Source organism: Diceros bicornis, chromosome 11 (assembly GCF_020826845.1).
Source record: "Diceros bicornis minor isolate mBicDic1 chromosome 11, mDicBic1.mat.cur, whole genome shotgun sequence".
In the NCBI taxonomy this organism is placed as follows: Eukaryota; Metazoa; Chordata; class Mammalia; order Perissodactyla; family Rhinocerotidae; genus Diceros; species Diceros bicornis.
In genome coordinates, this window is record NC_080750.1 from 49,073,531 (window position 1) to 49,095,897 (window position 22,367).

The 22,367-nt window shown below is 33.9% G+C and overlaps 1 protein-coding gene and 1 long non-coding RNA gene across 7 annotated transcripts in view; one reads left to right on the top strand and one right to left on the bottom strand.

Annotated features, from left to right (window-relative positions):
- Nucleotides 1-22,367, bottom strand: part of FSTL5 (follistatin like 5) — a 688,045-nt gene that overhangs the window by 330,629 nt on the left and 335,049 nt on the right. For all 4 annotated transcript variants that reach the window (XM_058550291.1, XM_058550290.1, XM_058550293.1 and 1 more), the window contains exon 5: nt 4,739-4,935. In XM_058550291.1, coding sequence (XP_058406274.1) covers nt 4,739-4,935 — 197 coding nt within the window. The remainder of the gene's footprint in view (nt 1-4,738; nt 4,936-22,367) is intronic.
- LOC131411436 (uncharacterized) overlaps nt 1-22,367 on the top strand; it is a 120,557-nt gene that overhangs the window by 84,323 nt on the left and 13,867 nt on the right. The window contains exon 3 of one of the 3 annotated variants that reach the window (XR_009221564.1): nt 13,610-13,867. The exons of 1 other annotated variant lie outside the window; for it this stretch is intronic. This is a non-coding gene — a long non-coding RNA (uncharacterized LOC131411436). Of the gene's footprint in view, nt 1-1,860; nt 3,187-13,609; nt 13,868-22,367 lie in introns of those variants that run through there. One more of the 3 variants, XR_009221562.1, reaches the window with a different exon arrangement.

The window sequence follows — 22,367 nt, forward strand, 5'->3', positions numbered from 1 at the left end:
ATGGGCAAGAAAAAAAATGCATGAAATTAAGTATTCATACTTTGACATGTGGAGGTATTTTAGTATAATAACATCAACATATCAAAATAAAATATATATCATATGTATTTTAGGTTCAGTTCAATTTGACATTATATCTGTAAAAGCATGGGCACTATATACCCTGGGAAAAAATGCCCAATATCACAGTGGTTGAAGAAATGATGATATTTACTTGTCTGTAGGAGAGAACTCAGGATTTAACAACATTCATGCTAGCTATATGAGATAAGTGGATGAATCCTTCAAATGAGATTAGCAAAATAAATCATATGCTATCATTTATTTTTTCCAATTTCTTGGAATAACCAAAACTATTGCTTTTCTTTTGCAAGACCATTTTTTCATGATAAAAATTGGTATTAAAACCAAGTTTTGTATGTTTAATGTGTATATAGATGTTTGGGTTGTAATGGCTGCTAACTAACGATGTTTGATTTGTTTTCACCTATTATCTAACTGAAAACATTAAAAAATGCAAAGGCTGAGCATGATGGAAATATTGATCAAGTGCTCATCCACTAACTCAAGCATATGTGCCCTCTGTTTCCATTATCATCCATGGCATCCTTACAAAAGTTAGATTTGAAAAGATAATTATAGTAACAATTACATCATGCTTTCTATGTGCTAGTCACATTTATAAGAATCTTACATATTTTAAATAATATAAATATCACATCAAATTTATGTACTAGGTACTATTATCATTGCCAATATGTAAAAAGGGAAACTGAGACTCAGAGAATTTAAAAAGGTTATACAGGTAGTAAGTAGTCGAGATGTGATTTGAACCCAGGCTTTATAATCAAAGTTCTTAACCACTACACTGTGATCATAAAAAAGATCATTTTTGAAAAACATCCTAGCATTTCATCAATTTAGGGCCACTCACTCCTTCGCTATTTGAAACATTCTCTTTTGATCTTTGAATGCATACCCCATATTAAACTTTGGTGATTTCTCTTCTTCAGTTATTACCTCTTTTAACTCTTCTAGATCCTCAGTGGTCAGTGACAAATCTACCAGTGCTCCAACATCAATTTTATCAACTTCATAAAACACAATTATTTTGAAAGTCCAAAATTTCACTTTGCCATAAATTTGCATTTTATAGTTGGATATTTTCAACATACAAAAATCAGCCTCAGACTGAAAGACTAAATGTGCGGTTATAGACGTTCGTGTTAAACTAGAGTGGTGAAGGGGTGGGTCCAGTGAGACCTATGTCTATAAATGGTCAGTTCATTTTAGTGAATATTTTCTTGCTTTGACAAATTAACTGTGATACTAAAGATCCTACCCCTTTTATCTACTGCTTTTTATTACATCATTTTTTCCTCTCAACTAGAAATGTCTCTAGGTTCTAATTTACTTGAAAATCTGCAGTAAAAACTCCAGAATATATATTCATTATGTGGAGTAATGAACGTGTACAGCCAGCTTTCATGCTGCAGTTATAAAACTTCAAAGTCAAATTATATTCTTTAATTTTTACTTGTCACTGGCAGTATCTTAGAGTTACAGATTACATTTTCTGCGAATAATAGTTTGTAAATTATTAACAGACACCATTAAGGTCCTTTCCCTTTTTACTCTGTTAACTTATTTTTAAATTTTATATTCAATTATGATATTACATATTTTCAAGTTTATGGATAAAATCATTTTTATTATTGGTTATAATTTTGACATATAATTTCTTAAAAAGCATTTGTAAGCTAAAAATACACAAGTCAAAAACAATATTTGTGCTACAAATAGCTAGAAATTTATGTCTTTTCCAGGGTGCCTATTATAACCTTCTGTTTTTTTTCATAGTTGGCTTCTGATGGATGCGTTACTGACGCTTCCATTATGAACTGCTGAGGAAGGAGTGACGTACGTGGTGTAGGATGCATGCAGAAGGAAGTCAGTAAACATTACCTTCCCAGATCCTTACTTGCATGTGCCTTGTGGAGGGCCAAGATATAAATGGGATTCTGAAGATAATTTCTGCTCTCACATCATAACTTTCAGACGTATTGGAAGGGCACTTTTCAGACACAAAGCAAGTCCAAATCAAAGGTAACTGAGAAAACAAGACTAAGCTTTGAGGCAGATAAATTTTATTATGAGTTGAATTATGTCTTTCCAAAAGATAAAGTCCTAACTCCTAGTACTTTAGAATGTGACCTTTTTTGGAAATAGGGTCCTTGAAGATGTAGTTAGATAATTTAAGATGTGGTCATGCTGGAGTAGGGTGGAACCTTAATCCAATATGACTGATGTCCTTTTAAGAAGAGGCAAGATGATGTGAAGACAGACACACACAGAGAAGGTTATGTGACTTGGGAGGCAGAAATTGGAGTGACATATATCTATAAGCCAAGGAAAGCCTGGCGCTACCAGAAGCTCGAAGAGTCAAGGAAAGATCCTCCCCGAGAGGCCTCAGGGGAGCAAGGCCCTGCCAACACCTTGATTTTGGACTTTAAGAAACTGAGACAGAGGTTGTTTTAGTCACCCAGTTTGTGGCATTTTGTTCTGGCTGCCCTAGGAAACTAATACAAACTTGAACACAGCAGAAACTTGAAACATGTGTGTGTGAAGTGCTGTCACTGCCATTCTCTAGTGTTAGCAATTTTCCCTTTGGATTTAGATGTGAGCACTATGATAATAACTAGATTTGGTCAGATTATGTTTGGTACCCAACCAATGATTACAGTGGTGTAGATATGTTAACAAAAACTAAAAATAATTGTAAAGATAGAAAAGAAAAAAACAAAACCAATATATTTGAACATGTCAGGCTTACATAGATCAAGGTGACATGCCTTAATTATAAATTCATTATCATTTAATTAACCAGTCATTTCTTATCATTACTCTAAATATAAAATTCTAAAGATTTTCATTCTTGAAAAATAAATCATAAATATATGGCAGCCTAGATAGCTTAATTAAAAGTTTTGTAATTTTACCCTAAAATTCCAGAGTTCAATTCCTTAAATCTGAGTGCCTGGGATTTAGTAACTACTCAATAAATGTAGGCTGAATTAAGGAAGATAATGAAAATGATATGTATTTTAATTAAATGAAATAACAAGAATTATAGTCAATTTTCTCCCAAGGTCACTTTGATATGAAGTCTCTAAACTAAATAACACTCTTCCAAAGCTTAGAAATACTTGCATAATAAGAACAATATTCCACATGTCAGATTTTTTAAATAATTTATAACATAAATGATAAAAACGAATGGCATGGTATTATGGATATAGATTATTGACTTCCTTTTGAAAACTATATTAGCTGCTAAATACAGAAGCAAAATCCACCTCAAGATATACTATAGGGATTATTGAGAAGTCAGCAAAATTCCTCAGTGCTACCAGCACTTTCCTAGCTACCCTAGATTGGCTTCTTCTCTCCATTACTCCCTAAAACCTGTATATACTTTTGGAGAACTCTTATGTCCCTTATTTTGCATTTCCAGTACTATCCACAACTAGTTTAGATTCTTATATCTGGGTATTACAATTTTCTTCATACTAGTCTATCTCAGTGACACACACATGAAAATATTTCTATTTTTCCAAAATGGTTCAATAAAGATCTTTTATTTATTAAAAATTCTCTTTAATAAGAAGTTTTTTTACATGTTTCATTTAGGTGACAGTTTTCATTGAAATGAAATTTAATATCATAGACTGAATATTAAACCCAAATTGAATATATTATAATTGATCCTTGATTTTTGAAAAAGTACTGGAATATGTCAGTAATTTAATACCATCTTAAATAATTTATTTACATTATGTTATAGATGTGCTTGATTGCTGATCAATAGTACCCTTGAATACTGGATAAACAAGCTTTTATCGACTGATAGAAAATTAAACATTACCAGGGCTCCAGACAGAGAACTGGTAATTCCTTTAGATATTTAGGGTATAAAAATCTGTCAAAAGTAGATATCTTTTGGGGCCGGCCCAGTGGCGCAAGCGGTTAAGTGCGCAAGCTCCACTGCAGCGGCCCGGAGTTTGCTGGTTCGGATCACGGGTGCGCACCGATGCACTGCTTGTCAAGCCATGCTGTGGTGGCGTCCCATATAAAGTAGAGGAAGATGGGCATAGATGTTAGCCCAGGGCCAGTCTTCCTCAGCAAAAAAAGAGGAGGATTGGCATTGGATGTTAGCTCAGGGCTGATCCTCCTCACAAGAAAAAAAAAAAAAAGTAGATATCTTTTGATAAACTATAAAATATCATGTAAACGTTACTTGAAATTAATATTGCTGATAGAGTAGTCAAATTTTACTTTTAAAAATATTGTATACCCGGGGCCGGCCCGGTGGTGCAAGCAGTTAAGTGCGCACGCTCCGCTTTGGTGTCCTGGGATTCACAGGTTCAGATCCCAGGCACGCACCAACGCACCACTTGTTAAGCCATGCTACGGCAGTGTCCTATATAAAGTAGAGGAAGATGGGCACGGATGTTAGCTCAGGGCCAATCTTCCTCAAGAAAAAAGGGGAGGATTGACATCAGATGTTAGCTCAGAGCTAGTCTTCCTCACAAAAAAAAATATATATATTGTATGCCCACACTCTCAACTAATATGTATTAAACATATATTTTACTAATACAGAATAAATTCACACAAATGTAAATATATTATATATGCTATATTTAAATAAGCTTGTTAATTTAATCATTAATCATACCTGAGTTAGTTCGTTAATATCTACGAGTCCGTTACTGTCGGCATCAAAATATTTAAACATTTGATCCACCAACAACTTCTTCCGAGATATGTCATCACCATTAGGGTTTTCATTTTCTTGTGTGATATATTTTTGATTTTGTAAATCTAAAAGCATGCTTTTCATCTTGCTGTATTCAGTGGCCTTGCAGTTATCCCCTGTAACAGAAGAGCTAAGTTATTTTCAAAGCAATATTATTGCAAAGGAATCATTTATTTTATTAATATTTAGAAGCTGGTATCTTATAGATAACGTACTTTGTACGTAATTTTTATGTTTCTACTTTGCATACATTACAACTCGTGCAAGGAAGAATGAATGGGCTATTTTCGTGGTAGGATAGAAAATTTTCATTTGTGTCAAATCTAATAACAACAAATTTACTGTGTGTTCTCTCTGTGCCAAAGTCATTGGTTCTATGAGGGACATAAAAAAACATGATAAACACTTAGCTCCAACTGGCTCGGTATTTAAATATATTACATTAGTTTTAATTCTCACTATACATCTGTAAATTGATAATTTCATAGGTTTGAACATGAAGTGCAAGGAAATGAAATGACTGCCCCAAGGCAAAGGGTGAGACTGTACTGGATTTTGCACTTAAATTCATATATATCTGGCTCCAAAATATTATAGCACATTTTTAATTGGAAGCATGTTTTTTTATATTTGGATTTGTTTTGAAGAAGTTCATATATGTATATGTATGTGTTTACATTTTTTTCTTAATTCTGTTTTTGATGATGCTAAGCTCATATTTGTACTCTTCCAAAAGTCTTTACTTATTTTTCTGACATTCATTTATCTCTCTTCTTAGAGCACTTAATGTATAACATGCTATATATTTGCATTTGGTATCTTGAAGTTTGAACTTTGCAAATTTCATCTCTACAACTAAAGTAGAAGCTTACTGAAGAAATAATGCATTACAGAATTTCAGCATCTCCCCTATCATAACCAGCACAATACTTACTGGGAACCTCATAGTTAATGAAAATAATTGCTTGGCTTAATGTCTTCAAAAAAAACTACAAGTACTCTGATATCTTCATATAATTATTTTACAAAGGATTTTACTTACAGTGGCCCCATGGTGATAAGTTTATAAAAGTGCATTGAAATGAAATGCAAACTACTGATAGCAAATGTGATATAAAATATATTACATAAAACCTAGTGCACAATGTAATTTGCAAATGAAAAAGTAGGTAATATATTACCTGAGAATTTTTAACAGCATACTTTTAGGGAAAAATCTAACTTTATAATTGTGGTCAATCTTGACAATTAGGTTTTGATGGAATCTCTGATTTTAAAGGAAGATTTCTAAAGATTTTTAAATATATGTCTGAGAAGCATGGGTTGAAAAGCAATATTTGAAGTCTCATTCTCTTTCAAGACAAGATGGAAAACAATCTCTTCTAGAGAAATGAAAGACTATCTTATTTTTCAAAGGCAGTGAAATGACTACTTCTTGCTCAGCAATTTTAGTGTTTAGCAAACCTTAAGAACCACTTTTTTACAACAAAATGCAAATTTTGTGCTGCAGATTAAGTCAATTTTGCATTATTCTATTCTCAGTAAAGAATAATAATAAGAATATGTTTTCATAATAGCAAAGAAATCACTGACAAAAGAGAGAAGTAATCACGTCCAGAGGGATAGGTACCATTTTGAGTATCAGTGAATGAGGCACAAAAGGAGCCTTCAAATAGATGTGTGTGTGTGTGCGCGTGCAACAGAAAGAGAGAAATTTGTTATGGAAAAATGGGAAAAAGGATAATAAACCATTCCAATAGCCCTACCTGGGATTTCTGTATTTGACCTCGGATCTATATCTCCTTTCATTTTGTAGCGACTGCCGGGGAGGGGGGTGGGGTTTGGAGAAGCTGACCCAGGACCATAGGCAATGAGATCAGAATGTGGGTGAGATGCAGATGGGAAGTAGGATTTAAATGTTGAAAATTAATTTTTAACTAACTTTTAACTAATATTAATTTAAATATAATAAAATAATATTAATTTAAACTAACCTTTAACTAATATTTAAATTTGTGGGAAGAGGATACAGTCTGAGTTGTTTCCTTCTAATTTTGATCTAATCAAGCAATACAATCATCATAGTGCTCTCTATTAATGCTTTCATTCCCCCAATTGTAAATTTCCTCTAAAGTCCAGGCATTGGGGTGGTTGCTGGCAATCCGAAGAGAGTGAAAAGAAAAGCATTGCAGTTAAGGCATTTATACTTTCTGGAAATATACTCTAAACAGTTATAAAATTACATAAAACTTTATAGAATTTATAGATTTCATAAAAAATCTCTGTCACAGATTTTACTTAGTAATACATACCTAAATCTAAAATTATAGATGTATAGATTATATAACTATAAATACATAGGTAAATTAATAATAGATTACATGTAATGCAGGCTACATATGTGCCAGGAATTTCATACATATAAATCATTTAACCCTCACAACAATCCAAAAACAAAGACAATATAATTGTTATCATTCTACAGACAAGGAACTAAGGAACAGAGAAATTAAATAACTTGTTCAAAGTTAGAGAGCTGGAAAAGAACAGAATGATTTTTACACACAGGCAATGTTTTTTTTGTCCTTCATTCTCCACTTCTGTCATCTTCAGAACTGAGTTATAAAATCAAATTATAGGGGCTGGCCCCGTGACCTAGTGGTTAAGTTCAGTGCACTCTGCTGTGGCACCCGGGGTTCAGTTCCCAGGCTCAGAGCTACACCAATCATCAGCAGCTATGCTGCAGCGGTGACCCACATACAAAATAGGAGATGACTGGCACAGATGTTAGCTCAGGGTGAATCATCTTCAGCAAAAAAAATAAAATTATGCATGGATTCAGTAAATTTGTCCCAGGATTCTTGTAAATTGAAAGACAAATATAATAATAAACTCCAGGCAATATCATTGCTTAAATTACAATTAGAGAAGGAAGAACACACAAAGAATAAAAAAGGAGTATCTGAGAAGTAGCAGGAAAACCAAGAGAAAATACTGAAGAGGAAGCTAAAGGGAAAAGAACTTTTCAGGAAAGAGGGCATGATGAAATGTCAAATGTTTCAGAGTAAAGGTAAGATAAACATGCCCACTAGATTCCTTAAATTGAAGGTAATTGGTGACTTTAAAGGAAAATTTTAGTGAATAAATGGAGCAGAATTCACACTAAGATGGGTTAAATAGTAAAAACAAAGTAAGGATTTGGAAATGTTAAATGTTACCTACCCTTTTTAATAAATATCAATGTGAAAGAAAAAGAACTAGCATGTTTAATAAAGAAGAATAGACATTTAGAAATAAACATCAATAGATATTTAGAAATCATGGCCTCATCCAAGAATAACATCAGGCAGGAAGGTAAGAAATGTGTTTATTTGCTTGCTGTAGTAGGATTCTTTTCTCAAAACTTAATCAACAGGCAGTGTTAGGTTGGTGTGGCTAAAGGAAAGAAATGTCCTCCTGGATTCACTTCCTCTTCTGGGGGACCAGTAAGAAATTTCCTCAGCTATCCCTGTTCTAGACACTGAGAACAAGACAAATGAAGTCCCTGTTTGCTGGTGTCTATACCACCTTCCTTCCCATGAATGCAGTGACTCTGGCGCTGTGCTGATTCTTGACTCAGAGGCCTTCTAGGGGCAATTAAAATCCATCTGGCCTTGCGGGGCATGGAAGGATGCAGAATCTCTAACATTCAAATGGCTGCACCTATGTAGCTGACAGAGCCTCTCCAAGTCTCTTTGGAACTGAGGATAATTGCATTTTATATATCTGATAGTACAACCATCAGTTTTGAGTATATGACAAGTGCTAAAAATTACAGATTATATCAATTATGCTTCGTATTATGTTTTTCAAAGGCTGTAATTTGTTCTTAAATCTTTGAAATTACACTTTTATCCTTCCCTCCCATCCATCAGTAAAAAGTACCAGTTCCCTTCAACACAAAAATATTAAAATCTAAGTATATAAGGATATTATTTTTCTTTTTAACATTTATAGCTATAATTTGATTAATTTGATTCTAATAAAAGCTGAAATCTTAGAAAATCAAAGAATAAAAATTGAACGTTTTATCTAGTGTCAAGTCTATTCATTTATTAGAATGCATACTGGAACTGTTTTTTCCTCAAACTAGTCAATAATTGTTAGTAGGACCTTTCACATATTTTTAGAAAAATATTTTGTATTTACAGCATAAGGAATTGTCAAAACTTTAGGATATTGATTTAATATGCATATATGAGTCAAATTCAACATGGAAAACTATTACATTTATATTAATTTGTAGGTTGGTAAACTGTGTGTATGAAGGAATTAAAATTATCTTGGTTAAAAATAGTCTAAACAGAATTAAAACAAACTTTAATCTTTAATTGGAATATCTGTTTAAATGTTTAAAAGATAAGGGTTTAAATTGTTTTGTGTTACATGAACTTTACTTAAATGTTCTTATTAAAAAGTATGTTACAGTTATACATAATATTAACATAAACCTACTGTGTTTCAGATACTCTTCTAATTCTGAGAATTCACTAATATAAACGCATATACACATACCACTTCACAACTTAGTGCATTTAAAGCCATGATTTTCTCATAGAGACAAGGAATTTTTTTAAACAATAAATTTTATTTTTTAGAGCAGTTTTAGGTTTACAGAAAGACTGAGCAGAAAATACAGATTTTCCATATACCCTCTGGCCCCCCACATACACAGATTCCCCCACTATCAACATCCCACCACAATCAATAAACCTCCAGTGACATATCATTATCATCAAAAGTCCATAGTTTATATTAGAGTTCATTAAGTACATTGGAGTTCTTCGTGTTGTATATTCTATGGGTTTTGACAAGTGTATAATGACATATATCCACATGTGTCATACAGAATAGTTTCACTGCCCTACGGATCCTCTGTACTCTACCTATTCATCCCTTCCTCCTCCTTAACCCCTGACAACTATGGATCTTTTTACTGTCTCCATAGTTTTGCCTTTTACAGACAGTCATATAGTTGGAATCATACAGATTGGCTTCTCTCACTTAGTAATATGCATTTAAGGTTTCTACATATATTTTCATGGCTTGATAGTTCATTTATTTTTAGCGCTGAATGATGTTCCATTGCCTGGATGTACCACAGTTTGTTTATCCACTCACCTACTGAAATACATCTTGGTTGCTTCCAAGTTTTTCCAATAATGAATAATAACTGTACGCATCCACGTTCAGTTATTTGTGTGGACCTAAATTCTCAACTCCTTTGGATAAATACCAAGGAGTGTAACTGCTAGATCATACGGTAAGATTATGTTTAGCTTTGTAAGAAAATGCCAGCCTATCTTCCAAAGTGGCTGTGTCATTTTGCATTCCCATCAGCAATGTATGAGAGTTCCTGTTACTCCATATCCTGGACGAAATTTGGTGTTGTCACTGTTTTGGATTTTCCCCATTCCAATAGATGTGTACTGGGATCTCGTTGTTTTACAAGGAATTTTTTAAGTTAATAAGTGGCTATATTTTATAAGAGACATTGGTTCCTTTACCCTTTCCCCACTCTCTACACATGCACAATGTAATTTGGCTTACTTTAATATCTCCTTAAGCGTTGTTGAATAGTTAAAAGAAAATGATTAAAAACACAATTAATTCAATTGACGTTTACTAATTAATTTGGGGAATTAATCTTACTGGAAATAAAAGGAAAGTACTATGAGTTAGATATTCACTTTGTTATTTACTATATAACTTTTGTGAATTATGTCCCACATTGTCATTGACAACTACCTACAAATCTATACACGCAGTATTAAAAAAGGGCCTGATTTTCTAGTTTGGCAAATGTAATTGTATTCTAGAATTTCAATAAGGTTGCTCTAGTAATGAGGTCACTTTGCTCTCTTAACACAGAGAGAACATTAATTAAAACATCTTTGAAGGGTTGAGACAGGCCCCACAGCCTAGTGGTTAAGTTCGGCATGCTCCGCTTCAGTGGCCTGGGTTTGGTTCCCAGGCGCAGACCTACACCACTCATCGGCAGCCATGCTGTGGCGGTGACCCACATACAAGATAGAGGAAGATTGGCACAGAAGTTAGCTCAGGGCGAATCTTCCTCAAGTAAAAAGAGGAAGATTGGCAACAGATGTTAGCTCAGGGTGAATCTTCCTCAGCAAAAAAAAAAAAAAAAAAAAGTCTTTGAGGGGCAAGATTAGGCATCCTATGCTCTGTTTCCAACTATATTCTTCAAAGGGGACACATTTTGGATGAAGTGCTCAGCTTGGCTATTACTTACTCTTATTACTTACCACCCTGTCTCATCATTCTTACAAACATAGTCACATACTATAAAGTAAAGATGCAGAAAATGCTGACAGGAAACACAACAAAATAAAACAGAGCACAATATAATGGCGAAACTGATAATCTAGAATGTCTAGGAACCTAAATGAAAAATATAAATTTATCTTACCTGAAGTAAACACAACTTATTAATTATCATATTTGGCCAAATATATTATTTTAATATTTAGTGAATTTGTCTTTTAAATCATTATCTTTATATTAAACACCAAGAAAATATGATATGCTTCATATGAAAAAGTATATCTTCTACAGAATAAATGAAAGCTAATGCCGTTAAACAGTTTGTGAATTAAGTTTTTTCTAATTAATCATTGTTTTTATCCAGCAACCTATCTACAAATATTTTGTATATGATATGTAAGGCCTTCCATCTTCTTACAATCCTACAAATACCATTAAAATGTTAGTGCATGTTGCCTTAAATATTACACTACATAGATCTTACAGTTTTTGTTGTGGTGGCTTATATTTTTTAGAGATTATTAATTTTGATTTGTATTACTTTTAGGAGTAAAGATATATAAAAGATATTCTTAAATTTTTAAAGAATTTGACCAAAATCATTTAAAAACTTAAAACCAGCTTACCCAAAAGTAAACGTATCACTACATCGAATATAGTCAAAACTAAGACTCAAGTAACTCCATTAAGAGTAGGTCCCTTAGTACTCTTGAATGCTATATAATCTTGTCCAATAATTTTGTCACATCACTAAAATGTGTTTTCAATGAAAATTTTATTGCTTGTATTGATGTTATGGAAGATATATTATTCACATCTGTGAAGCCACAGGCATATAATGATTTCTAATCCAATATTTACACAGCAATTATTGTGTGCTGGCACTGTTCTATTTTTCAGGTAACTCATTTAATCTTTATAATGACCTTATGAAGTAAGTACAATTATCATACTATAGCCTTGAAAACATAATAAGCCCAATAACAGGCTTGCTATTTGACTTTACATGAAAGGCTGAGAAACTTCTGACCCTAGAATTGTAAGCCCGTCACTCAAAAATTAACTCAGAAGTTTCTCATGAGGTATACAGAACTCACAAGTTGCATCTATTTGTCTCTTGAGAAGATAAAGAAGCTTTCATTGTTATTTCTTCTATGTTATTCTATAAATTTGTGTTGAAATTCCGTTAAGAATTTCTAGTCTTCTGAGGATTGCCTGCCTGCATGTCATCTGACATGCACACTCAATAACAAATCATGTTTTTTCTCTCTTCTATGTTGGGACAGAAAGGTCTTTTGGTTGGTAGGATTTTTAATTTCCCCAGTAAGCATTAGGGACAGTACATAATAATGACATGAATGACTTACCAAGCCTGTCTCAACATCATGATTTTGTATGTACCTAACAACATAACTTCAAAAAATGTAAATGAGGGGCTAGCCTTGCGGCATAGCTGTTAAGTTCATGTGCTCCGCTTCGGCCACCCAGGGTTCACAGGTTCTGATCCCGGGCCCGGACCAACAGACTGCTTGTCAAGCCATGCTGTGGCGGCGTTCCATATAAAGTAGAGGAAGACAGGCACGCATGTTAGCCCAGGGCCAATCTTCCTCAGCAAAAAGAGGAGGATTGGCAACAGATGTTAGGTCAGGGCTAATCTTCCTCACACACACAAAAAATGTAAATCAAATAGTGATAAAATTACCAGGCAAACTTGATAAACCACAGTCACAGAAAAAAACTGTAATACTTCTACATGGGAAACGGAGATCAAGCAGCCATTAAGCATAGTGCTTTGGTTTGGAACAAACAGAGAAATGTACTCTTACAGGAACATAGTACTCTTCCTTCAGCATTAAGTTTAATGCTAAATTTATATGTAGTAGAAGGTTGAGGTTGAGTTCATTTCTTCCTGAAGTTTATCCATGAGCCTGGGTCCTTTGGCCAGTTTGATGTTAAAAAGTTCCTAGTTAGCATAATCATATGTCTTTTTCTGTCACTGAATATCTTACTAAGTTGAGTTCATAACGTCTTTCCTCCTAATATCTCAGCTACTCTTTGTGTCATTTATCACAGAAAAATATGAAAGTGATAGTGAAAAATAAGATTTTTTCCTGTGGTTTCTACGACTATATATATTCTATGTAGCTTATTCTTTCTTTTTCGCCAAGCAAACAAAAGAGATAATAGACATAACTGGGCATCAACCTCTGGCTATGTCTTTATCCTATCAAATTTAACATGAAGAAATAGTCTTTCCGAATTAAATCTAATTCTAATCAACTGTAACTATTCAATACCATCATATACTAAACATCACAACAGCAACATTCATAGCATTGCTGTTGTTTTATGATACTTTCATGCAGGTTCAATCTTGGAGTGGGTTAATATGTTTAACAATTTATAGCTTGCTGGATTTTTTTTTTTTTAAAGATTTTATTTATTTATTTTTTTCCCCCCCCAAAGCCCCAGTAGATTGTTGTATGTCATAGCTGCACATCCTTCCAGTTGCTGTATGTAGGACGCGGCCTCAGCATGGCCGGAGAAGCGGTGCGTCAGTGCGCGCCTGGGATCTGAACCCGGGCCGCCAGCAGCAGAGCACGCACACCCAACCGCCAAGCCACAGGGCCGGCCCCAGCTTGCTGGATTTGAGAAGGAGTCTCATGTATGTATTGTATGTGGATGGGCAATATCACCTTATTGGATTTTCTTACCTCAATACAATGATCACTTATAAATAACTTATCTGAATAGATGTAACCCGCAAAAAACCATGTCCCTGCATGAGTCTTAACTATGTGTCAATTGTCATTACTTCTTTTAAGCACAGCTGACCATTAGGAGATATTGTTCTATGACAGTCCTGTGACATTACATATTTTGATTGGTCATAGCATGGATGCTAGATTCATTACCTCCCCAGTGTACCCAAACCAACCAAATAAACACAAATGTTTCTAACAATTTGTGTCCCTTTGTAGGAGAGGATTACTCAGTGCTCTCAAATGAGTCCTGGTTCTAGTAGTTAAAGAGTTAAACGGTCAAGAGAAGTCTTCCTCAACTAGACGTACATCTGTCATTCTCTACTATATAATGATTCTTTGGAATATTTCCAAAGTGGACTCGTATTTTTGTCTGAAATTTCAATAACTCATACATAAAACACTGTGTATTAAGAACATTTGGTTAAACATAACCTATGTGCAATGTCTATTGTTTTGTTTTCTGAAAAATTATAAATGCTAACTGTTCAATTCCTCATTATTACATATAACCATAGAAATATGACACTATTTGACATTTTCTTTTAATACACACATACTTAGTCACACAAGATACCTAACAAATATCTATTGAGTCATGCACTTTCTTATGAGTATGCATCATGTTTTAACTATAGCTCATCATAGCCTTGACTAAAGATAATTAGGAACTAGAAAAAGCCGAGGACAAACTGTATAACGGATGTGAATAGGAAGAGACGGGGTAATTAATACTAAAATTCTTACATTAAGTGTAAACTGTATATGCCATCAGTAGAAATTGGGCTTATATAACAGTGAGCAAATAAATATAGAAAAAATGATAAATTAATTTTTTTTTTTTTTTTTTTGTGAGGAGATCAGCCCTGTGCTAACATCCGCCAATCCTCCTCTTTTTTTGCCGAGGAAGACAGCCCTGGGCTAACATCCGTGCCCATCCTCCTCCACTTTATATGAGTCGCCACCACAGCATGGCTCGCCAAAGCAGTGCTTCGGTGTGCGCCCGGGATCCGAACCAGCGAACCCCGGGCCGCCGCAGCGCAGCGCGCGCACCCAACCGCTTGCGCCACCGGGCCGGCCCCGATAAATTAATTTTTAAATGAGGTAAGATTGGGGTAATTGTGGGATATCCTGGTCGAGGTCTCAATGAGGGAAAAGGAGACACAGTTATAAGTCCTGAAGCTCTGTAGTTCAGAAAAAAGGAAGAGTTTGATGAATTGGACTTGTGAGTCATTGGCGAATGCGTGGTAGTTGAAGTGTGATGGATAAAGAAGAGTATTTGTAAAGTGTGAAGTGAAGATGATCATGGTCAAATCATGACCACGCACATTTTTAAGAAGTATTAAGATACAGACTTCTTAAAAAGAGACTGCTAAAGCGTTGATTAGCTTGGTGCAAGAAGAAATGAAGATAGTTTCATCACACAACTTTATGTGCTCAAGTCCATTTCTCGAAAAGGGAAAAATACAGACTAACTGCTACAAATTAGATGGAAGATAATGAGGCAAAAGAGATGTTGCCTTTCTCTGAAATGCAGAAGTCTTCTGTGAAATCCCACTGACATTTTGATTTTCACCATATGCAAGGATGCGTGTGTGTGGGGGGTACACAAAACAAAATCAGTGGTTATAGTAATATGAGTAATAACAATGCACACAGGGATATATTCCTTTGATATGGTATTTATTGACTTATGTTCAGAAAAATACTGTGGGTTGCCTTATCAAAGATAAGTTCAAGAGAACTTTATACAAGGAAATGTTGCTTTTTTATTAAATTGACTTTTCTCAAGTTAATTTTGCTACCACCTAAAAGCATATGAGTTTGAATATGTTTACATAAGCAAAAAATTCATTAAAATGTGTGAAATTTCTGAAGTCAATAGAGAGTTGTAAAATTCCTAATTTTCACCTTATGAATAAATAGCAGAAGAGAATTACTTAAGTAGCTGTCCTTTTCATGTATGTTTTCAGATGAATAGGAATTACAAACTCCTTGTTTTCAAAGCCATTCATTTTCACAAGTGAGTTGAAGAATTATTTAATAAATATATTTTAAGACAACGCCTGGCTTTCCAGTTTCTGAGGAAAGAAGAAAACCAAGATTTTGCCTTTATATACAACTCTAAAATTTTTATTCATTTAATTTCTTGATTTAGTTACCTGTTATGAGCTGTGGAAACAGAAAACACCCTCTCTTTGAGGATAACATACATTAATATTTGTATGCCTATACTTATATATGTTCATGTATATACTAATTCAAAAATATACACTAGTTTAGTAATATTTTATTTTATTCAATTAAATTTATTTATTTTTGGCTCCATGATTAAAATAATGACAGTAGCTTACATAATTTATATCTAAAGATTTTCACTATGTGCAATTTGAATGCCGTTTAGGCCACATACTGATTTCTAGTATAGTCCAGTAAATGTTTGGAATAAGCAATGAAATTATTAAGTGTCTCCATGGAAAATTATTCATTATTTATAACATGACTTTCTAGGTTATCTGACTTTAGACTTTCATTGCCTTTGAGATATTTTACTACCCTGTAAATTGCAGATAACTGATACCAATGAAAAATAATTCTTGTCTGTGGACTTAAAAACAAATTCTGACTGAAAAAGAGTCAATTGATTTCTCTCCCCCGTTTTGTAGAAAAAGCCAGGTTCATGTCTATTTATAAGTTCCTGTCCACAACTGTTCACTCCATATAAATGCGTGGCTCTTTGACTTCTCTGAACTGATTATAACATCTGCCTATTTCCCTCATAAATAATGAGTTAATTAAATAGTTAACATGTGTTATTATTATTTTTTTTTTGATGAGGAAGATTGGACTTCAGCTAACATCTGTTTTCAATCTTCCCCTTTTCGCTTGAGGAAGATTGTCCCTGAGCTAAATCTATGCCCATCTTCTATTTTGTATGTGAGATGCCTCCATAGCATGGATTGATGAGTGGTGTAGGTCTGTGCCCGGGATCAAACCTGCACACCCAGGCTGCCAAGGTGGAGCGGGTTGAACTTAACCACTATGCCATTGGGCTGGCCCAACATGTGTTAATTTTATATCTGTATGAGTGTTATGATTTTACTTTTTAAAAAAGTTATCCTTTAATACTCCAAACATATGATTCTTTTTTCTTAGAAGGAAACAAGACCTAATATAGGCTCAAAGTGTTTATGATTGTTTCAGATATAAGGGATTATATATCACTTACGATACATAGTGAATATACATAGGTGAATTTGAATATACTTCCGGAAAGTGAAAAAAGAATGTAACAAGAACATACATTGTAAATAGCAAACTTATAGAGCACCTTTCAGTTTTAATTTTTCCATTCTTTATTACTCCACAAAATAAGCTTTAAAAAGATAGAACTCACCAACTGAATTAACTCTTCACCCTTCTAAAGCAAATATTCTATATTTATACCATCAGTTTACTTTAAATAGGTAGTTATTTTATTGTTTTTACTCATTGCAACATCTTTTCAAGGAGAAAATAATATCACTTCTTTATCGTGGTATTATGAAATAAAAAATAGGGATTTTTACAAGGTCATGGAGTCAACAAAAATATCAGGATCTATTATTTTCTGAAGACACAACATTTTGATTGATTGGATTCAAAAGAATTTTCAAATTACCACACACTTCTAACAGGATCCTTTAGACTTGACTGCACCTTCTCATGAATTAAGAAAGGTGCTCGCAAGAGTGGAAACGACTCTGGATACCAAGCTTTGCAAGCAAGTATTGTCTTTGTGGAAAGAAGAAAGCACTTCTTGGTGAATACACCCCACTCCAGGGTGCCGGCTTGAAAAGTGAGATGCAGACTGGATTTCAGCTCCACTTATCGTCTTGGCCGAGGGCCTTCGTGGAGTGTACAACTGCTGGCAGCCTTGCCTCTACTTTTTGTACTGGGCATCATTTTGTGTTTTACTCTGAGTAAGCTTTCTATTATGAATTCTAACAAGGACCCTTTTCATGAGCAAGCATCTAATTTTTTACACCATCATACGCATTAATTTATCACAGTGTTTCATATCTAATATAAATGGATCAGCCAATGATATTTAAGATAGTGATAAAAGTACCATAAAAATACTGCTTTTTAATATTTATTTCATTAAAGAAAAAGTATCTGGTAGACAGGAAAACCAAAGACAGAGTTAACAGGAAATGGTGTCACTACTTATTCCATAACATTCCTACTTGAGAAGGGGCTCTTTTCATATTTCACCTTTTTCTCATCCGTAGCATACATTTTGTACTATCATTCCAGAGACAGTACACCTGATGGCACTGATTGATTCCTGTCCTTACCCAGTCACGGCACCCTGCAGAACAGACAGGATTTTGGCTGCTACCCAATACTTGATTCAGGACCAGGTCCTTGTACAGGTCTATCTTTTTGGAATCCCGCCAGGTTTAGAGACTAAATAGAAAGCCATGTGAGGCATGGTCTGAATTTCTGTTTCATTTTAATGGCCCTTTAAATCATCCTTAAATGATCTTTCCCAAACTTGGTTTCAGGGGAGCAAAGAAAAATTCGGTGCTTGATTTGTGAAAAGATGGCAGTCATTTTAAAAGTCCAAACAAGTGTGACTTTTTACACAGTCGAAGGAAGATAAGAAAATTGTATCATAGGAGGAAGAAAAATGAGAAAACCAAAAACAAGAGGAGGGAAAAAAGAGAGGGTGATGGAAAGAAAATAGAGAAAGAAAAAGATCATTTCACACTGAGGAATAGACGTTTCACAATTAACTTAATTTTCTTCCTGTGTTTATTACAAGGAATTGTCAAAGAGCAATTTGAGAGAATTAGTAATCTCAAATTATCTTAAGTAATATATTTTTAAAAATCAATCTATAACAGGTTTGGACAAACTTTTTCTGTAAAGAGTCAGAGAGTAAATATTTTAGGCTTTCTGGCCCATACCATCTTTGTCACCACTACTCATCTTTGTTGTTGTAGGGTAAAAGCAGACACAGGAAGTATGTGCACAAATGGTCATGGCTGTGTTCCAATAAAACTTTATTTACAAAAGCAGACTGTGGGCTATAGCTTGCTGACACCTGATCTATGGAATAACAGGATAGCATAGATCGATATCAGTATAAAACTCATTAATATTATTCCTAGGTTTCTGTTTTTTGGCTCATATAAATGCATTTCAAATAAGGTGTGAGAAATTAATATTTTATGTAAATTCAAGGGATAATGTCAAAATGGAGGAGGGCTGCTGTATCACGTATGTCCCAAGAAAGTCACTAATTTTTCTCTACTGTCATAAAAGAGTGGACCAGACCTTTTACTTTTATTGATGTAACTTCTTGGTCAAAGGGGTTGTTTTAGGTGAAAGCATTTTGTTAAAATAATCAGGATAAATTTGATATTACAGTAATTGGTGAACATAAGAAAGATCTATCATTTACCCAGTGAGGATGGTCAAGAAAGCTAGACAAACAGGTAATTCAGACCCCAAAGAATATTCTTGGCACAGCTTTAAGTTGCTTTTAAGGCTTACTGAATGAGAAAGCAGGACTCTCAGAAGCAATACTTCTTAACGTATGTTTTGCATTATAGTCACCTGAGGAACATTAAAACAGTGATGCCTGGACCTCATTCTCAAAGATTCTGACTTAATTGATCTGTGGTGGGGCCTGGGCATCAGTATTTTTTAAAAGCACTCCAGATGATTCATATGTGCAGCCAAGGTGTTGAACCACTGTTTCAGAGTTTAAATAAAGTAGATTAAAATCACATCCCCATAAGGGGAAAAACTGAGAGTTGACATTAGTTCCGGGGCTAAATCTAGACCACGATCTCCTAGTTGCTTCTTCGCTCCCATAGGCCTAGTAGACTATGCCACAGAAAAATGCCTTGAGCAGTCAGGGCTTGTTCTGATTTGTGTGTATTGCAGTAACTATACATCTGAGTTAAATTAGTAGAGCTGAAGAAAAATATGCTTTTATCAATGAATTGCATACTGTATCTCATCCACTTTTAATGTCCAGCTTAGGGGCAACCTAGGCAGTGTCCCCAGTCCTTTGGACTCAGAAATATAGAGGCCTTCACTGCTGCCTATGTGTATTTCTCCCGTTAAACTTCTATAGTGCTTTATCTGAATCACACTTATTCTCTCTCTCTCATTTTGCCTTTTATTATTTTAAACATGTCTTTTTTTTCTCTTTTTTGGACTATGATCTGCTAATGGTAAGGACCATTTGTGATTCATTTTTATATCATCCACAAGTTCTTGTACTGGGTTTTATAGATAATAAAATAGTCATAAATTGTCATAAAATAAATCAAATACCAATATAAAAATGTTATACTTTTTCTATTCTACCTCTGTGTGCACCATTTATATTTTATTATATTAATCAGGTAAACTTAGTGGCCAGTTTATTGAAGAAACTATATCTACAACTATATCTGTCTATCTACACACACACACACACACACATACACACACATTTTTACTGCTTAGCTTTTGTGCTATGCTAGCACCTATTTGCTTACTAAATATTTATTGACTACCTTAATATCTATTTTTAGAAGAGGAAGAATAGAAATGACTAAAAGAGTGCAGTAAATGACCATTTCAGTTATTACTAGAGTTGCCAGATTTAGAATATAAAAATGCAGGACAGCCAGTTAAATCAGACTCGCAGATAAATAGGAATAAGTTTTTGGTATAAGTATTCCCAAATATTTCATTATATTTTATCTGACCGCCTTAGTTACTAAATCTCCTCTAAATTGTCTAATTATCTTTAAGGTGGTACCTCATGTGAAAGAGGTAAGCAATTTGAAATTGAGAAAGAAACACTAAGGAAAGAAGGGGCACCACCAGATTGAGCACAGCCTGAGGGAAGGGCCAGGAAGAACCCCCCATTCTCTCCAGAACGTGCTGGATGACATACAATGGGATTCCTTCTCCTGCCATTGGACCAGTTTCTTCTTTGTGATGTAATCCCTCTCTGAAAACCTACACATGTATAGGAAAAAATACAAAATCAATAAATGTTGATATGTGCTTGTGTGTGTGCATTTTTTAAATCAGGGAATAATTCTGTCTTGTAGCTCATTTTTTTGAGGATATATTTAAAAATGATTAGCCCTCTTTCTTAAATACCACTGACGTCAAGGCTTTATTCTGTTTATATTTATTTATTCAATTTTTCTTTTTTTGTTTTATACAAAACCATGCTTTAACTTAATTGTGGATGCAAAACTCTTTGAATAAAACTAAAATATTGAGGACCAAAAGTTTTCCTATCAGAATCCACAAAGTCATGTCATTCATTAAGCTTTATTTCACATTTGGAACTTCACAGTAACACATTAAACTAATTTTGAATGATACCAACATAAATGTATTGAGAAAGTTCGAATTCTTCTGATTTTAATCACTTTATGATTAAAATTATTTTATGAGGCAGTGTATTATTTATAGTCTTGAAGAGATCTGATGGTTTTGAGAAACTAATATCTCTCTATTTAAATGCTAACTTAATTTGATCTTTGATAAGGTTTATCTTAACCAAAATATTATCTCATAGAGAAAATGAATAATTTATCAGTATATTGCATTGACATTGTAGATCTCTTTCTATGAGATGGCAGGAAAGAGGAGTAATACAACAATGACACATTTTTATTTAAATAAGAATTTCAAATATTTGTGGCTGTAGTCAACAAGACACATTTTCAAGCGTTTTGTGTGAGAATCGTGAAAACCATAAAAAGGAGATGTCGAATAAGTAAATTGGGATTTCTATTTCAGATTCCTATATATTCTCTTGAAGACTGGGTCAGAGTTGATGCCCAGGGGATATTTCGTTGTCCCATGCACAGCCTGAGTAGCTTTGCTTAGGTGCTGTATTGGGCATCTCTTCTACTTCAGTCTGTATTCAAGAGAAAAGGCAAGATATCCTCAGCAGGTATTTACTTTTGAAATTAGACAAACAGAAACTAGAAAAACCTTTGCATTTTACAATAAGTAAAGTATGGAATGAAACTCTATATACTGCCACCAAAATGAAAAAATATATTTTCTAAATCCCATTTTAAGATGAAGTTGAAAGCTTCCCCTCACCTGCACTGCTTGGTCAGCTCAAATTCTGTTTTTTGAGACAGAAATGTGAAGTTACTTTATTGAAGAATGGAATTAATTCCAAGATTTCTTGTGAAGTCATTTCAGTACTTGACTATAGTTTGAGGTCAAATGTTAAGGAAGGCATGTATAATTTGGGGGATATGGTGTGGGATGAAAAGACAAGGTAAAGATATTGCTATCAAATAAATTATGTTATTTTAATCTTATATAAATGGATTTTAAAAGTCTGATATTCTCTTTCTTTTAATTGGTAAGATTAGTCTATTTATATTCATTATTGCTACTGTCTGAATGTTTGTGTCCCCCCAAAATTCATATGT